The sequence below is a fragment of the Electrona antarctica genome (assembly GCF_951216825.1).
Source record: "Electrona antarctica genome assembly, chromosome: 5".
Taxonomy (NCBI): Eukaryota; Metazoa; Chordata; class Actinopteri; order Myctophiformes; family Myctophidae; genus Electrona; species Electrona antarctica.
The window spans coordinates 55,343,235-55,358,066 of NC_136810.1; the positions used below are offsets into that span (position 1 = coordinate 55,343,235).

General features: G+C 42.4%; 1 protein-coding gene across 2 annotated transcripts in view; it reads left to right on the forward strand.

Annotated features, from left to right (window-relative positions):
• LOC306923664 (transcription initiation factor TFIID subunit 4-like) overlaps window positions 1-14,832 on the forward strand; it is a 42,668-nt gene that overhangs the window by 11,994 nt on the left and 15,842 nt on the right. For both annotated transcript variants that reach the window (XM_079501887.1, XM_079501888.1), the window contains exons 7-13: window positions 160-357; window positions 4,555-4,636; window positions 7,324-7,429; window positions 8,464-8,633; window positions 11,042-11,172; window positions 11,647-11,772; window positions 12,710-12,766. In XM_079501887.1, the coding sequence (XP_079358013.1) occupies window positions 160-357; window positions 4,555-4,636; window positions 7,324-7,429; window positions 8,464-8,633; window positions 11,042-11,172; window positions 11,647-11,772; window positions 12,710-12,766 (870 nt within the window). The remainder of the gene's footprint in view (window positions 1-159; window positions 358-4,554; window positions 4,637-7,323; window positions 7,430-8,463; window positions 8,634-11,041; window positions 11,173-11,646; window positions 11,773-12,709; window positions 12,767-14,832) is intronic.

Sequence of the window (14,832 nt, forward strand, 5' to 3'; positions counted from 1 at the left end):
ACGACTGACACAGAAACATAGGATGTTTCAGAAAACTGTCAGGATTTAGAAGGCATTCATAGAATCGTCCTCGGGTCTAAATGGGTTAATAAATCATCATAATAATACATTATCGTGAAACCTGTGACTGATTTCCCTGCCGGTTTCCCTTCCTTACAGAAAAGCCTCCCCGCCCTGCGCCAATCCCTGCTCAACAACCAGCAGTCTCTGTTGAACCCGTCGACTACCCCCCAGCCCATCATGGTGACTCCGACAGCACACAACACCAGCGTCACCACCACCACCATCAGGGCCCGGCTGCCCATCAACCCCACCGTGAGCAGCATCAGGCCGACGCTCACAAACACAGCTACCGTGGTATGATGATGCTCTACTCCTAGACCAGGGGTTCTCAACCCGTGGGTCGCGACCCCTCGGGGGGTCGCCAAATTATTTTAGGGGGTCCCCAAATTATAAAAAAAAAAAAAAAAGATATTTTTTTAAATTTTATTTTCACGATTTTTCAAAAATAGCAGACCTACAAGCTCGTAGCGCGCCACTCGGTGGCGCGCTATGAGCTTGTAGATCTGCTATTTTTCAATAGCTAAATTATAACAATGCTTAAAACACCAAAAGGGGTTCCCGCCCAAAATGGTTTAAGGTTATTGTAGTAGTCAATTTATATTGGGGGTCGGGAGGGGGCGGGGCGGGGCGGGGGTCCCGAGACATTGCCAAAGCATTTCCGGGGGTCCCCGGCCAAAAACGTTGAGAACCCCTGCTCTACTCCTAGACAGCCTGGGTATTTAGATGTAACAGGTTTAAGCCAGTGTCGACTACCTTTTTTCACTGACGAAAACTAAATGGAAACTAAATGAAAACTAAGCTATGATGACTAAAACTAAAGGTGGCCTTACACTAGCCGATTTCTTTCAATCTGAAATCTGATAGCACCACACACTACAGGATAATCGGAGCGGGGCAGAGCAAATATCAAACATTCTTGATGTTGATCGGGCCGATCCCGATCGCGCTTTGAACGGTCGGGCACCCCCCGAGCGTCAAAAATGCCCGATTATCGGCTAGTGTAAGGCCACCTTAAGACTGAATATATCGACAATTTCGTCGAACAAATAAAAAACTAGACTAAAATGTTAGGAAGGGACTAGTGGACAAGAGATCCAGTATAAGTTATTTTACACTTGGTTGCATGCTGAAAATAGCTGATCTACAAGCTCACAACGCGCCGCAGTGCGACGCGTTGTGAGCTTGTAGATCTGCTAAAACATCAAGACGGCATCAAGGCCCGCCAAAATTCATTTTAGTCGACTAAAATCATTATGACATTTAGTCGACTGAAACTAGACTAACACTAAAACATTCCGGCTGACTAAATGTGTAAATGTGTGACTAAAACTAAGTGAAACCTATTCAAGAGACTATGACTAAAAAAATCAAAATTTGCTGCCAAAAACAACACTGATTTAAGCATATTTAAGTATGTGCTGCTTTTCTCACCAAACCGCATACGGTTTGCGTTTTGAAGTATAAGTGAAAGCACAGAAACGTCTTAAGAGCGTAGTCATTTTGAGGTGGGAGACTAATCTCTTCCGTCTATAAAATCAAATCCTGAGCGGTACAGCCTAGGGTTCGAAACCAGCTGCATCGTATTTCGTTAAATTCCATTTTAAGATGAGATTAAAATGTCGAAACCTAGCGCTCAAAATGTATTTACTTGAAAAGAAATTGTATACGATGCCTCAATATATAGCACTAAACATTGGCACAGGAAAACATTAAACATCTGAAAAAAAAACCTTATAAATATTGTAGGGGGCTCTAAGCCCGTGGTGTCTAATGTATGTAGGTTTTCATTAGACGAGAACACTACACTAGGGGCTTTTACTGATTAGCACACACATTCAACCAGAGAGAATATATTGATTAGATTGATTAGAAGAACAAATTAAAGAAATCAGCCGGTGTCATGTTTGGTTCCTATGAAAACGTACGTGACGTATCATTGAGAAATGTTTGTAGCAATATTTTGGACAGGATTTATTGACCAGCATTTATTTATTTTTCTCGTTTTTTTTTATGGTGACATGCATGAGCACACATCTTGCGGCAGCGTGTTAAGTGCCTTGGGGATACAGCTCGGTCACATAAAAGACAAGAATGAGACATTGTGCGTGCGTGCGTGCGTGCGTGCGTGCGTGCGTGCGTGCGTGTGTTTTTAAGTGACTGTTGTTGCTTTAGCAGCGGATTTGTCACATTCCTGGGAATGCATTCCCAGAGAGCGTACAATTTTCTAATTGAGTGTGATGAATGACTCATGTCAGCCATACTAACATCTCAATAATGTTGCCTGTCTGCTCTTCCATACCAGATAGAGTAGTATTAGTATGTGTCTGTCGCTAGCAGGCAGCAATACATCTCTCAATGGCTAAATATGGTTGACGTTTCCTCATACCGTTTCTTAAAATGAAGGTTCTGTCTGTGAAACAAAAAAGATATACAGATATAAATTAGCATGTGATTATCAACAGCTGCCATCTGTACGGGCATATACAGTACATTTACAATTCATAGGCTTGTAATACATTATGGTGAAATTCTATTGCAGCAATCACCCAGCTACAATATTAGCATGTCTTGGGCTAATAGTGTGTGCTGCAGGCGGTAATTTTTTCCCCCACTGACCACTCACCCCAGCAGTTCTTGTATTTGTTTTGCTGAGGTTAAAGTTAGAAAAATACATTTAGGATTTAGCATATAGTTTGACTGATGCCGGTTAGGTTTAGGGATAAGGTTAGGTTTGCCGTATTTGATCCGGGGGCGAGCATTTTTGTGTTTGTGTGTGTGGGGCCAACTTTATGTCTCTTGAAGACTAGTTATTTGAATTGTTCTGCCGTGAACCGGCACTAGGACTGGTGTGTGTAGCATTCCTATAGTGATTGCTTGTTGTCTTAACCCATTCTGGGCAGGAACCCATTTTGGTGTTTCAAGCATGTTATACTTTAGCCATTGAAAAATAGGCACTCGGTGCCGCGCTATGAGCTTGTAGATCTGCTATTTTTGAAAAATCGTGAAAATGTGGCGCAAATCTTTGAATATTCTTTCAGAGCCAAAGTTTTTAACTCAAATCTTTGCTTCTGGGGTGTCCCTGGAACAACATATTTTCAGATGGGGCTCGGCGGCCAATTATATATAATCTTGGAGGTCCTTGACATGAAAATGTTTGAGAACCACTGACATAGAAACATAGGGTTTTTCAGAAAACTGTCAGGATTTAGAAGACATTTTGTAGAATCGTTCCCAGGTCAAAATGGGTTAACACAATTCATATCACCAACAGCATGTATTAGTTGTGCATACACATGGTTTGATCCAGTGTGTGTAACAGTGTCATTTTGTCAACCAAGTACATAAGTTACCTGCTATCATTTAAAATGGACGTTAAGTTTGTTTTAAATTATCTTTTTACAATGGCAAGTGTTGTATTTTCCAAATGACGGATATCTCAATTTGTGATCCAAGCTATTGACGTGCACTACCAGGCCATAAGCAATTTCATTACAAACCTTTCATTGTGGGTTCATAATTGTCTTTGTCCTGGAAGAAACTCGTTTTTCAATGATGTTTTATTCATTTTCCATTGACTTGACACCATTGTAAAGGGGGTAATTAGGCTTTACAAGGCATTTTAACAAGGATTAGCTGGTCCAAGGGTAATACAAATCAGTTTTTTTTTACAAAGGGGAAACAGTGTCAGCTCTTGCTCCACTGTATCACTCATTTTCTGTATATTTTAGATAGGTAGATATGGATGCCTTTTTTTAGATTTTGATGTTAATGTCTATATCAGTGTTCAAACACTATATAAAGAGTAAAGTTCCATTACAGATCATTAGAGCTTAAGCTCAGCTAAAGTGGAAAAGCAAGAATTCTACGATTAAGACTAGTCTGTGTTGTAAGACTACTAGTTTATGCTTAAGTGTGTACACTTGTCCTAATATTGTACACTAGTCCTATTATTGTACTAACTCAACCGCTGACTAGTCTGTCTAGTGTACACATCAACCCACTGACGTCCCAAAGTGAGTTATATGAATAGTTCAAGAATAAGACAAGTCTGCACACCATTTTCTGCCCCCAGAAATATCATTACTTGACCTGGGCCATGGCTCAGCGGTCCAGGCACCTTGGCTGGTAATCCAGCCTGGCAGTGTGCCGTGGGTTCGACTCCCGATCCCGACGGCCTTTACTGCATGTCACTCCCCCATCTCTCTCCCCATTTCCTGTCAGCCTACTGTCTGTCCCTCCATGAAAAAAATATAAAATAAAGGTGAAAACCACAAAAAAAAACATTAAAAAAAAAGAAAAATATCATTACTTTATTATTATAAATGGTAACGTCTCGAGACGAAGGTCTTCATCAGACTTTCGGCTACTATCACTGGTTTTGATCAGGCACCCGGCCTATTATATTAGGATTTTAGATGTGTGTGTCCTTTTGACTCTTTTTCCACTTTAAGTTATATGAATATTCATAATTTTCTTCCTCTTTCCTGACAGGCTATGAGGAGACCCGGGGTCCAACCAGTTAACACCGTTAACCGTATGCCCATTATGATGTCCCCGTCTATAAGACCGCAAGGTAAGGTACCACAACCACACAGCATCCAGTCATAAGTCCTGTTGTTTGTTTTAGCCCCGTTTGCTTTATTGTAATGAAGTGGGCGGACGTTCATTTACCACATTAGGCAATGTTTGTTAAATGGCGTATTGTTCTTTAAATCATTATGGTAGTGGTTGCGGATGTATCTGCATTTGCTGTTAACCCTGCCCAACTTTTCGCTCCTATGCCACCAAAATGTGGAACGCCCTACCAACAGTCATTAAGACATGCGAATCCCTTGACTCCTTCAAAAACGCTCTCAAAGGGCACCTACGGACGGCTGCAATTCGAAACTGGCCCACGTAAAATCTGAATCCCCACCACCACCCACCCCTTTTTCCCTTCACTGTATATGTTTATTTTCCCTTTTTACCTCCTTTATGATGAATTCCTGTTCTGTTCTTTGACTATATAGAAGTGTCTATTTGTACGTCTCTAAATGTTTTGATGAATTGAACAAGGTGGACCCTCTTGTAAACAAGTGTAATGCTTAATTGGGTCGTCCACTCACAGTTAACAGTCTTTGTATTGAGTTTGTGCTTGAAATGTAGTACTGTAATTCTGCAAACTGTTAATAAATATTTCAATCAATCAAAAATCAAAACTGTTGTGCCCAAGTACATAAACTGAATATATCATGTATTTGTAAAATAAATGATAGTGAGTGTTTTCCACTCATGTATACACTTTAGGCATTTAGCAGACGCTCTTAACCCAGAGCGATTTACAGCAAGCAAGGAAAATACGAGGTAATACATCAAAAAGCATAGAAACAGTAATCAGGATCATAGCTAAACCAAGGGTAACGGGTACCGTCGCCCATAATCCATCTCGCCCTCGCTTTTCTTTGCGCCGACCGCTCAGTGCGGCGGTTCTTGTATTCTTTATTTTGTTTTACTGAGAATAAGGTTGAAAAAGGAACAAACACCTGCACACTGTCTTCAAATGCAGTGACCAACTTTTATTTAGGGAAACGGCAACGTTTCGGCCTATGCGGCCTTCATCAGGCTATCTGTAAAGGCTATAGAGCGTCGCAGTCCCGCCCCCTCGAGAGACCCGGAAAAGAAATCCCTGTTAATTTTCCTCATAGACTTTTCAGAAATTTAAAGACGTTTACGCCGCGGACAAAGCCAACTCTTGTCGTGACAAATCATGACAATAAACACAATGTTTTGGGCCAAACAAAGAATTAGAAAGTAGAAAAAAACGGCAGGTTACAACACTTTTTTTGTTGTTTTTCTTCTTTGTAATTATTTGTTTGGTCCAAAATATTGTGTTTTGTTGTCATGATTTGTCACGACTCGAGTTGGCTTCGTAGGACGCTTAAAAGGTCTTTAAATAAATACTTTTTGAAATGTCTATGGGAAAAATGCATTGGGATTCATTTCCTGGGCCTGGCGTCGTCATGAAAGGGGGCGGGACTGCGACACTCTATATATATATAATCTTTATTTCAGACAGTAGTCCATATCACATAAAATCAACGTACAAAAAACATGGGAAAAGGATAAGAGCGAGCAATTAATACAAGTACAGTAGTGCATATAAGACGTACAGACCTACCTAATCAGCAGCAGGCTGCTGAGCCAGTGCTTACGCAGCCTGGACGTGACCCGGTAGCAGCTCTTCATAGGGTTCGTTAGTGCCACTATGATGCTGTTACAGGACACCTCCAGATGTTGCATAAAATTGTACATTTTCTTAACAAAGCATCAAGTGTGGGCACACCAACAGAAGTATACAACTGGCTGGCACTGTGCCACCTAGGAACATGTAGCAGTAACCTCATGGCATCATTATATGCCACTCTGAGCCGTTGCATGTTTTTTATTCTGTACGAGGACCATAGATGGGCTGTGTACAAAGGGGTGACATACGATCTAAACAGGGCACATTTTACGTCTACTGAGCACATAGAACATTTTCTTAAAAGCATATTGGCCTGAGCATGTATTTTGCGACACTGTCGCTGGATGTCACTGTCATCCCTGAGATCCTCAGAGAGGATATGTCCATGGTATTTTAATTCCTTGGACACAGCTAGAGTGGCATCTGAGAGACAGAATGCTGGAAAGGTGGATTTCCTGTCCTCTATACCAGGCTATACCATAAAGATAGCCTGATGAAGACTGCATAGGCCGAAACGTTGCTGTTTCCCTAAATAAAAGTTGGTCACTGCATTTGAAGACAGTGTGCGGGTGTTTGTTCCTTTTTCATTGTTGGGCACCGTACCCTCTCCTACACACCTGTCGCCTGTAGGTGTGCAAAAGCCTTGCTTTTTTACTGAGAATAAGGTTAGAAATAAGGTTAGGCATAGTTTTGCTGGGGTTAAGTTTAGGAATAGGGGTTAGGTTTTTCCACCGTTTTACTGAGGTTAAGGTTAGGAATAAGGTTAGGTTTAACCGTTTAAGCATAATTTACTTGGGTTACTTTAGGAATACCAGGCTGAGGCTGTACGCCCGGGTCGAGTTGGTAAAAGGGCGACTTTGTTGGTATTCAAACCAAGAACCTATCAGCAATAAATCTGTACATTGAAACTATACACACTAAAGGATGCCATTGTCTACACATAACTTATACAATGACGCACAAGAGTAATGTTATGTTATGTTATGGCCGTCCACAATAGTGAGTGCATTGATTTAGTGTCTTCATTTGTTCCTCAGGCACAGCTGTGAGGGCACCTACCATCACAGCCGGCAAGAGTCTCATTAGTGTGACCGCCCAAGCCAATCAGAAGAAGCTGAGTGATCCGGGGGGCGGGACTTTCCGGTGAGATATGCACTCGTTTTGTTTGCAAAGCCCCTTGGCGTGCTTAAATAGGATATGGAACTCATGACCTGATGCTTGTGCTTTGTGCGGATAAGCTGCTTATTAACGTGTAGGTACACTTATCGGCCACACGGGGGCAGCTCCTGCCCTATACAATAAAGATCTGTAAGTGGCCCAGGGAGCCTGATGGAGGGGAAAGGAACTGGTTGGGAGCAACTTGGACACTCAGGCATGAAGGAAGCATGAGTTCAAGTCTGTCTGCTCTCCTCATGTCCCCCGAGGGGGCGGTGGTGGCTCAGGGGTAGAGTTTCCGTATGGTAACCGCAAGGTCGCCAGTTCGAACCCGGGCTCCCCCAGAGTTAGTGTTGAAGTGTCCTTGAGCAAGACACTGAACCCCTAATTGCTCCTGATGTGCTGGTTGATTACCTTGCATGGTTTCCGCTGCCATCAGTGTGTGAATGTGTGTGTGAATGGGTGAATGTAATGCACAATCTATGTAAAGCGCCTTGGATAAAGGCGCTATATAAATGCACCATTTACCATTTACCATTTTGTCCCCCATATATGGGGACTAGGTTGGCGGAGGGTGTGTAGAGACCAGGATCAGATTAGATAATTGACACAGGGGTGAAAAATGGGTTACAAAGTCGTGGGATAAAAATTATTAAAGATCTGTAAATGTCTGTAACGTTGACCGAATGCCTGGGTTTGATGGATAAAGAGGTGAATCTACAGTAGATCCTTTTATCTACCTGGTAACATTCTACAACCACCCATGATGTTGAAACTGAAAGTCGACTGTGTACATTTAGAAAGCAGTGGTGTAAAGTATATTTACTTAAGTGCTGTACTTAAGTACAATTCTGAGGTATTTGTACTTTACTTGAGCACTCACACATTTCCAATACTTTTACTTGTACTCCACTACATCGCAGACTAGGCAAATATAGTACTTCACTAGCTCCACTACAATTATTTGAAAGATTTGTAGATTTTTGACTACTTTTTGACTCTGCCATCTGTTGTTCTTCCAGAGATGACGACGACATCAACGACGTGGCGTCCATGGCGGGCGTCAACCTTAACGAGGAGAACGCCCGTATCCTGGCCACCAGCTCGGAGCTGGTGGGCACCAAGATCCGCTCCTGTAAGGACGAGGCCTTCCTGCCCGTCGGCCTGCTGCAGCGACGCATCCTCGAAACGGGTAAACAGCCGGCGTTGGTTTTGACAGCGACTTTTTTTTATTTTAGTTTTAGCCATAAGTCTCTTGAATAGTTTTCATTTAGTTTTAGTCACATTTTAGTCACCTGTTAGTCTAGTTTTAGTCGACTAAATATCATAAGACTTTAGTCGACTGAAATGTATTTTGGCGACGCGTTGTGAGCTTGTAGATCGGCTATTTTCGGCTTGCAACGAATCGTATCATAATCATAATCGTATCGTAATCGGAACGTACCGGCCTGTTGCAGCGACACATCCTAGAAACGGGCAAGGACTGTCTAAAGAGGACGAGACGCGAAGACCGTACGGGCGACACCATGTTGCTTATGGTGCTCCATGCAACTCCATGGAAGGAAAGAAACATGCGCAATGGGCTTTATGCAGCCAACACTTCCGCGTTCAGCTTCCTTGGTCTCAACTGCGCATGTTTCTTTCCTTCCATGGAGCACCATAAGCAACATGGCGTCGCCCGTACGGTCTTCGCGTCTCGTCCTCTTAAACAGGTAACACTGCAGTGTTTGTTTTTACTGTTGTTTTACTGTTTTTATTAGGCATTTGTATTTGACATAACTTCAGAATATCATTGACAGATAAATGAGTAAGTAATATAAAACGAAAAAATAATAGGTAGTGTAAATGTTCCAGATACAATACAGATTAAAAAAAAGCTATATAAATGCGATAAACAAGGAGAAAAAAAAAAAGTTAAACAGTGACAGAAGGTAACAGACAAACAAAGTTGTTGTGCCCTCTTAGAGGGGTATATCAACTGAATTACAGAAATGTATTTTAATGAAAAAAATAACACATTTTTTTTCCCTTTCCAATTTTTAATTGTTATCTATTGTGTAGGAGGGGTTATCGTGCACTTATTGAAATCGTCAATGAAGGGTTGCCAAGTATTGTAAAATCTGTCTTCACTCCCTCTCAATTCTACTAACGGCAAGGATTTATGTCAACACGTTTACATCAAGAGAGGAGATCCCAGAAAATGTTCTGCACAATTCATCTGAAAATGGAGATCTAGATTCAGACACCCTATCTATGTGATCTCATTTCTAAATTTGAGCAAGAATCGTGCTGCACTAGGTGGCTGTCCAATTCATTTTAGTTACTCTTATGTTTTGGCTACAAGAGAGAGACTTTAAGAGATGTTTAAGTCGAGCACTTTGGCGATGTATGTTTCAAGCCACAATAGTTGGCTCCAGGTGCCACATTTTGAATGTAGTAATGATCAGCAACTACAGACTAAAGACGATATATATTTTGCATGGAAAAAAAAATAATCGTGTGAGAATCATGATCTCAATTCTTGGTGGAGAAAAATCGAGATTCATATTTGAGCAAGAATCGTGCAGCACTATCCCAGAATGCTTGTTTAAAGTTTCAAAAGCATATCAAGAAAACAGACAAGATAATGAACTGGGTTGGAAGTAGGATCAGGTCAACAGTCCCGTCAGTGAAGGAAAGGCATCACTGAATGAAAATGTTTTCAGGTTAGTTAAAAAAGACTGGTGCAGTGTCCATTCGTGGCATGGCTGTAGTAGTTTACAACACAATGCCCAGGCCATTTCTGGAGACACGCTTGTATGCGATCGATTTCGCAGAATTCTGCATCCTTAGCAATATTAACCAAAGAGTGAAGTTCTTGACATATATGAAGGAAAGTCAGACATACAGAGATACCTAGAATGTATTGATAGATGAGCGTGTGGAGCCCTCTGGTGGTTGGTAAGGAGATGAGGTAAACTTGCGCAGAACCCCTCCTCCTATTATATATAAAGAACAATTTGTTGTTTTGTCATAGTCAACTTTGAAAGAGCAAGTTATATAAATTATGTCACTCCCAGTGATGTCTTAAAAACACAATTGATAAATTAGACTCATAACCAAATACAACACACAACTTAAATCTTGACAAGCAAACAGAAAATATTGACACGGAAACGAACCTTAACATGGTGACACGCTGTTGTCAAACAAACCTCCGTCTGCCCACTTCAGACGGCTCGTCAGGCATGATAACTTGACACCATATATGGCCATAAGACCGGAAATGACAAAATTAAACTCTGCAACAAATACATGCATGACCAACAAACCAAATAGCAAAATAGAAAATAAGAAATAACAAAAATACTGCCAAAACCATAATTCTGGCAGTTATTTTATTAAACATGCTCAAACCATTATTCCGGTTTCGGCCTCTGTGGCCTTCGTCAGGTATATTCATACCTGACGAAGGCCACAGAGCCCAGAAACGTTGTGTTTTACCCCGCCTTGGTAAATAAAGTTTTTGGGGAGCTTTCAAAACGGTGTGCAGACTTTCTTTCTTCCTTTTTCAACCACTGCACTAAGCAAAGCCTCCCCCCCCCCCCCCCCCCCTCTCAGCCAAGAAGTTTGGTGTGACGGAGGTTCCCGTGGAGGTGGTGAACTTCATCTCCCACGCTACCCAGTGCAGATTGCGGTCCTTGCTGGAGAAGGTGTCGACCGTAGCCCAGCATCGCGCCGAGGGGGGGAAGGTAAACGTCTTTTACTTACTGATGTGATATTATTAGTTACATATTCATTTAGTCGACTGAAATGTATTTCGGCGGGCCTTGATGCCGTCGTAATGACTGTTTTTACACTGGCTGAAAATAGCCGATCTACAAGCTCACAGCGCGTCACAGTGCGTCGCAGCGCGACGCGTTGTGAGCTTGTAGATCGGCTATCTAAGTTACATAAGTCGAGCCTTTGCATATGCCTGTAAGGTCGTCGGGGCTAGGGCAAGTGCTACGGGCCATGTTGGAGTCCGAGGGGGTGCGTTTTCAGACTGCGGCGGAAGATTCGGAGTGAGGCTGCAGCTCTGATTGTAATGGGAAGTACCATTCTCTTCCTCTATGACCTCGATCCCATCTCCATGTCTCCTGTTGACCCTCTCATCCGTCCGTCCTGTGTTTCTGTCCTCTCCCCTCTGTCTGTCTGTCTGTCTGTCCGTCCTCTCCGTGGTTCAGGATGAAGGCTGGTATGAGCAGTCGTCAGATGTCAGGGCGCAGCTCCGCTTCTTTGAGCAGCTGGAAAGAATGGAGAAACAACGGAAAGACGAAATGGAAAGAGAAATCCTTCTGAAGGCTGCCAAGGTACACAAACCACACACGCACACGCACACACACACACCAGCTTAAGAAAAAAGAGTTTTGAGTTTTTTGCTTTGAAGTCTGAGGTCAAGGCGAGTCATAAAGCAAGTCAAGTCTCCAGTCGAGACGTAAACCAGTCGTCGTTGTGAGTCGAGTCATAAAAATATAAATATTGTTTAACATTAGTATACAGTTCTGAAAGTTCCGCCACCTTAACCCATTTTGAGCGGGAACCCCTTTTACCTTTTACATACATTATGTTATAATTTAGCTATTGAAAAATAGCAGATCTACAAGCTCATAGCGCGGCACCGAGTGCCGTGCTATGAACTTGTAGGTCTGCTATTTTTAAAAAATCGTTAAAATGTGCCTCAAACTTTCAGAAAACTTTCAGAAAATTGACGTCAGGCCTGAATGGGTTAAATATGTGTGTCCCTACATATACCTGCATGCAACTGCTTTTGTGTGTGTAAGGGCATTCTGACATATGAAGGACTGAGACAATTAGATAAGCATACACAGAGTCCTGTAAAGATATCATTATTGGAGTCACACACACACAGGGTGATTATGTTGATGTAGTATCGAGATGCCACGAGGAAGGTGATTATTTCTTGGCCTCCACGGAGTAGAATTCCCCAACCACGCTATCATCACTGTCACAGGAATTAAGTTGGCCAATTTAATTCACTCTCCACCCCATAGTGACTTATGTGGGCCGTTGAACACATTAACATTTTTCACTGAATTATCCATTTGTGAACTAAATGTACTTTCCCCATCTAGAATTTTTTTTTTTTTTGGAGTATTATCTGTAAGTTATGACCCATATTATCATAGGCAATTACTTTTTATTGCAGTTCTTGGCCCGCACTTGGTTTAGTCTGTCTTTCTCTTTATGTTTTATTGTGATTGTCTTACGTGTTTTCTCTAATTTCAGAGTCGTGCGAGACAGGAGGACCCCGAACAGGCCCGTCTGAAGGCAAAGGCAAAAGAGGTAAGCCACGCGCACGCGTATGTGTAATAAATACACATTTAAATGCCTAAAAAGGATGTATTGTCTCCTCTGCTTTGAAATCCCTTCTTTAACTGTATTTATTTCAAAAGCACCTCGAAGCACCCGATTCTTGTTCTGAGCAAAGGACAAATAATGAAAGCCTGTTCATGAAGATTCCATATGAACAGTTCTACTGCGTACTATGCGTTACCCGCATTATAATCAAATATTCTAAGCTGCCGCGATTGTTTTATTACCTTTTAGATCATACGCTGAAGTATCTGGGCTTTTGATCGTCGAAAATCCGCCGAAGATAGCTTGCGCCGTGTGTTTACATTCCATCGCACCAATCGCCATCTTGCTACGCAACATGGAGGGGGGTGTGAGGCTGTTGTAGTCAGACAAAACCCCCGTTCACTTGCATTGGACTCAATTTCCCAGAAGCCCTAGCAGCCCAGCGAATGTGTCGATTTCCGGTTTCAACATCACAACAGTTAGCTCCTTCCACCAGCTCCGCGGCAAAGACGGACTTTCTTTTTAATTATTAAAATAGGGCGATTTAGACACATAAAACAAATAGCGGGGATGTCGTATTAAGCAGGGCATATCGTTTGATCAATCAATTTAACGCCCTCAAAGTGTTAATTACCTTTTGGAGCATATGCAGAAGTATTTGCGCCTTTGATCCATGAAAATCCGCTTGAAAACAGTCCCATGATTTGTTATTGAGCCGACAAAAAAAGCCACTTCTGCGATCCGGGTCACAGACAAAGAGCAAAGCGAGCTAAGATTGTCCCTAGTATACCCCCTCGTTCACTTTGCATTGGACTCAGTTTCCCAGAATCCCTTGCAAAGCCGGCGGTTGGTTGATTTCCGGTTACGTCATCACAACGCGTCCGGTCCGCCTCGTCACAATGTCCGCGACAAAAACGGATTTTCATAATAACCATCTAACAACGAATTAAACAAATAGCGGGTTTAGCATATTATGCGTGGAAAGACAATGGAATAAATGTCGTGGAACGCGGGTTATGCGTTCAAAGTGAGCTTTTCATCACAGCAGCATGGAGATGCACTTAACCCGCTTATGGCCAGTTGACGTATTGACGTAATGAATTGTGATTCCTTAAACCGGAAGTGACATCGCCAGATTCGCTCTATTTGGTCAAAATCGGCACAATGGTGACGCTACCGCCACCATCAGGACTGGGTGTAATACTATAGGATTGCCGTGTGAGAATGAGATGCAGTGTGTATATCACGGATTTTTCTATTGGCATTAAAATGACAAATTAAACATTTGAGTAGTGCAGGCAGAAGGCACAATCCACTGTTAATTAGGCTGGCCATAAGAGGGTTAATTAGTTGGGCCCTTGATACGGCACAAACCACAACATACAGTTGTCATTGGTTTGTTTAAGCTATTCTATTTAGATATGTATTTGTAAATTGACTTGCACGCGTGTTGCACACACACACACACACACACCTCCACCATGATTGGTGTCCTTATTCCTCTCTCTGCTCCCGGGCAATAGTTAGGGAACGTCTCGCGACGATAGCCATGAGCGTGCCCGGAGGGTGGATGGAGGTCAAGGGTCATTGCGCACAAGTCTCCGGTGGAGGCTGAGGCACGAAGATGGAGAATCATGTCGAGACATGTCAATGCTTTCTGGACCTTGTGTAGTAGCCAGAGTAATGGCCAGAAAATGCTTCAACTCTATATATACTTTGTTGTGTGACGACGGACAGCGAAAATAGCGATCCCTCCCAACATGTCGCATGATAGCTGTACTGTGCAGGTAGTTGCAACAACCACCGATCTCGTGAAAAATGAAAACAGGACTGCCAAATATTCTAAACTTTCGATTCTGCCGATAGTCATATTCTTGGAGACACACATCCAAGTTATTAGTCTGCCCGTCCAGCATGCCTGCCCACCAGGCTCACACGTGTCAGGTTGTGAGCTTGTAGATCGGCTATGTTTTGGCTTTAGGCTTACAGTTAAAATGGTTCTGAAAAGGGCATTCATAAAATCGTTGTATAATCCTTCTTGCAAAACACAT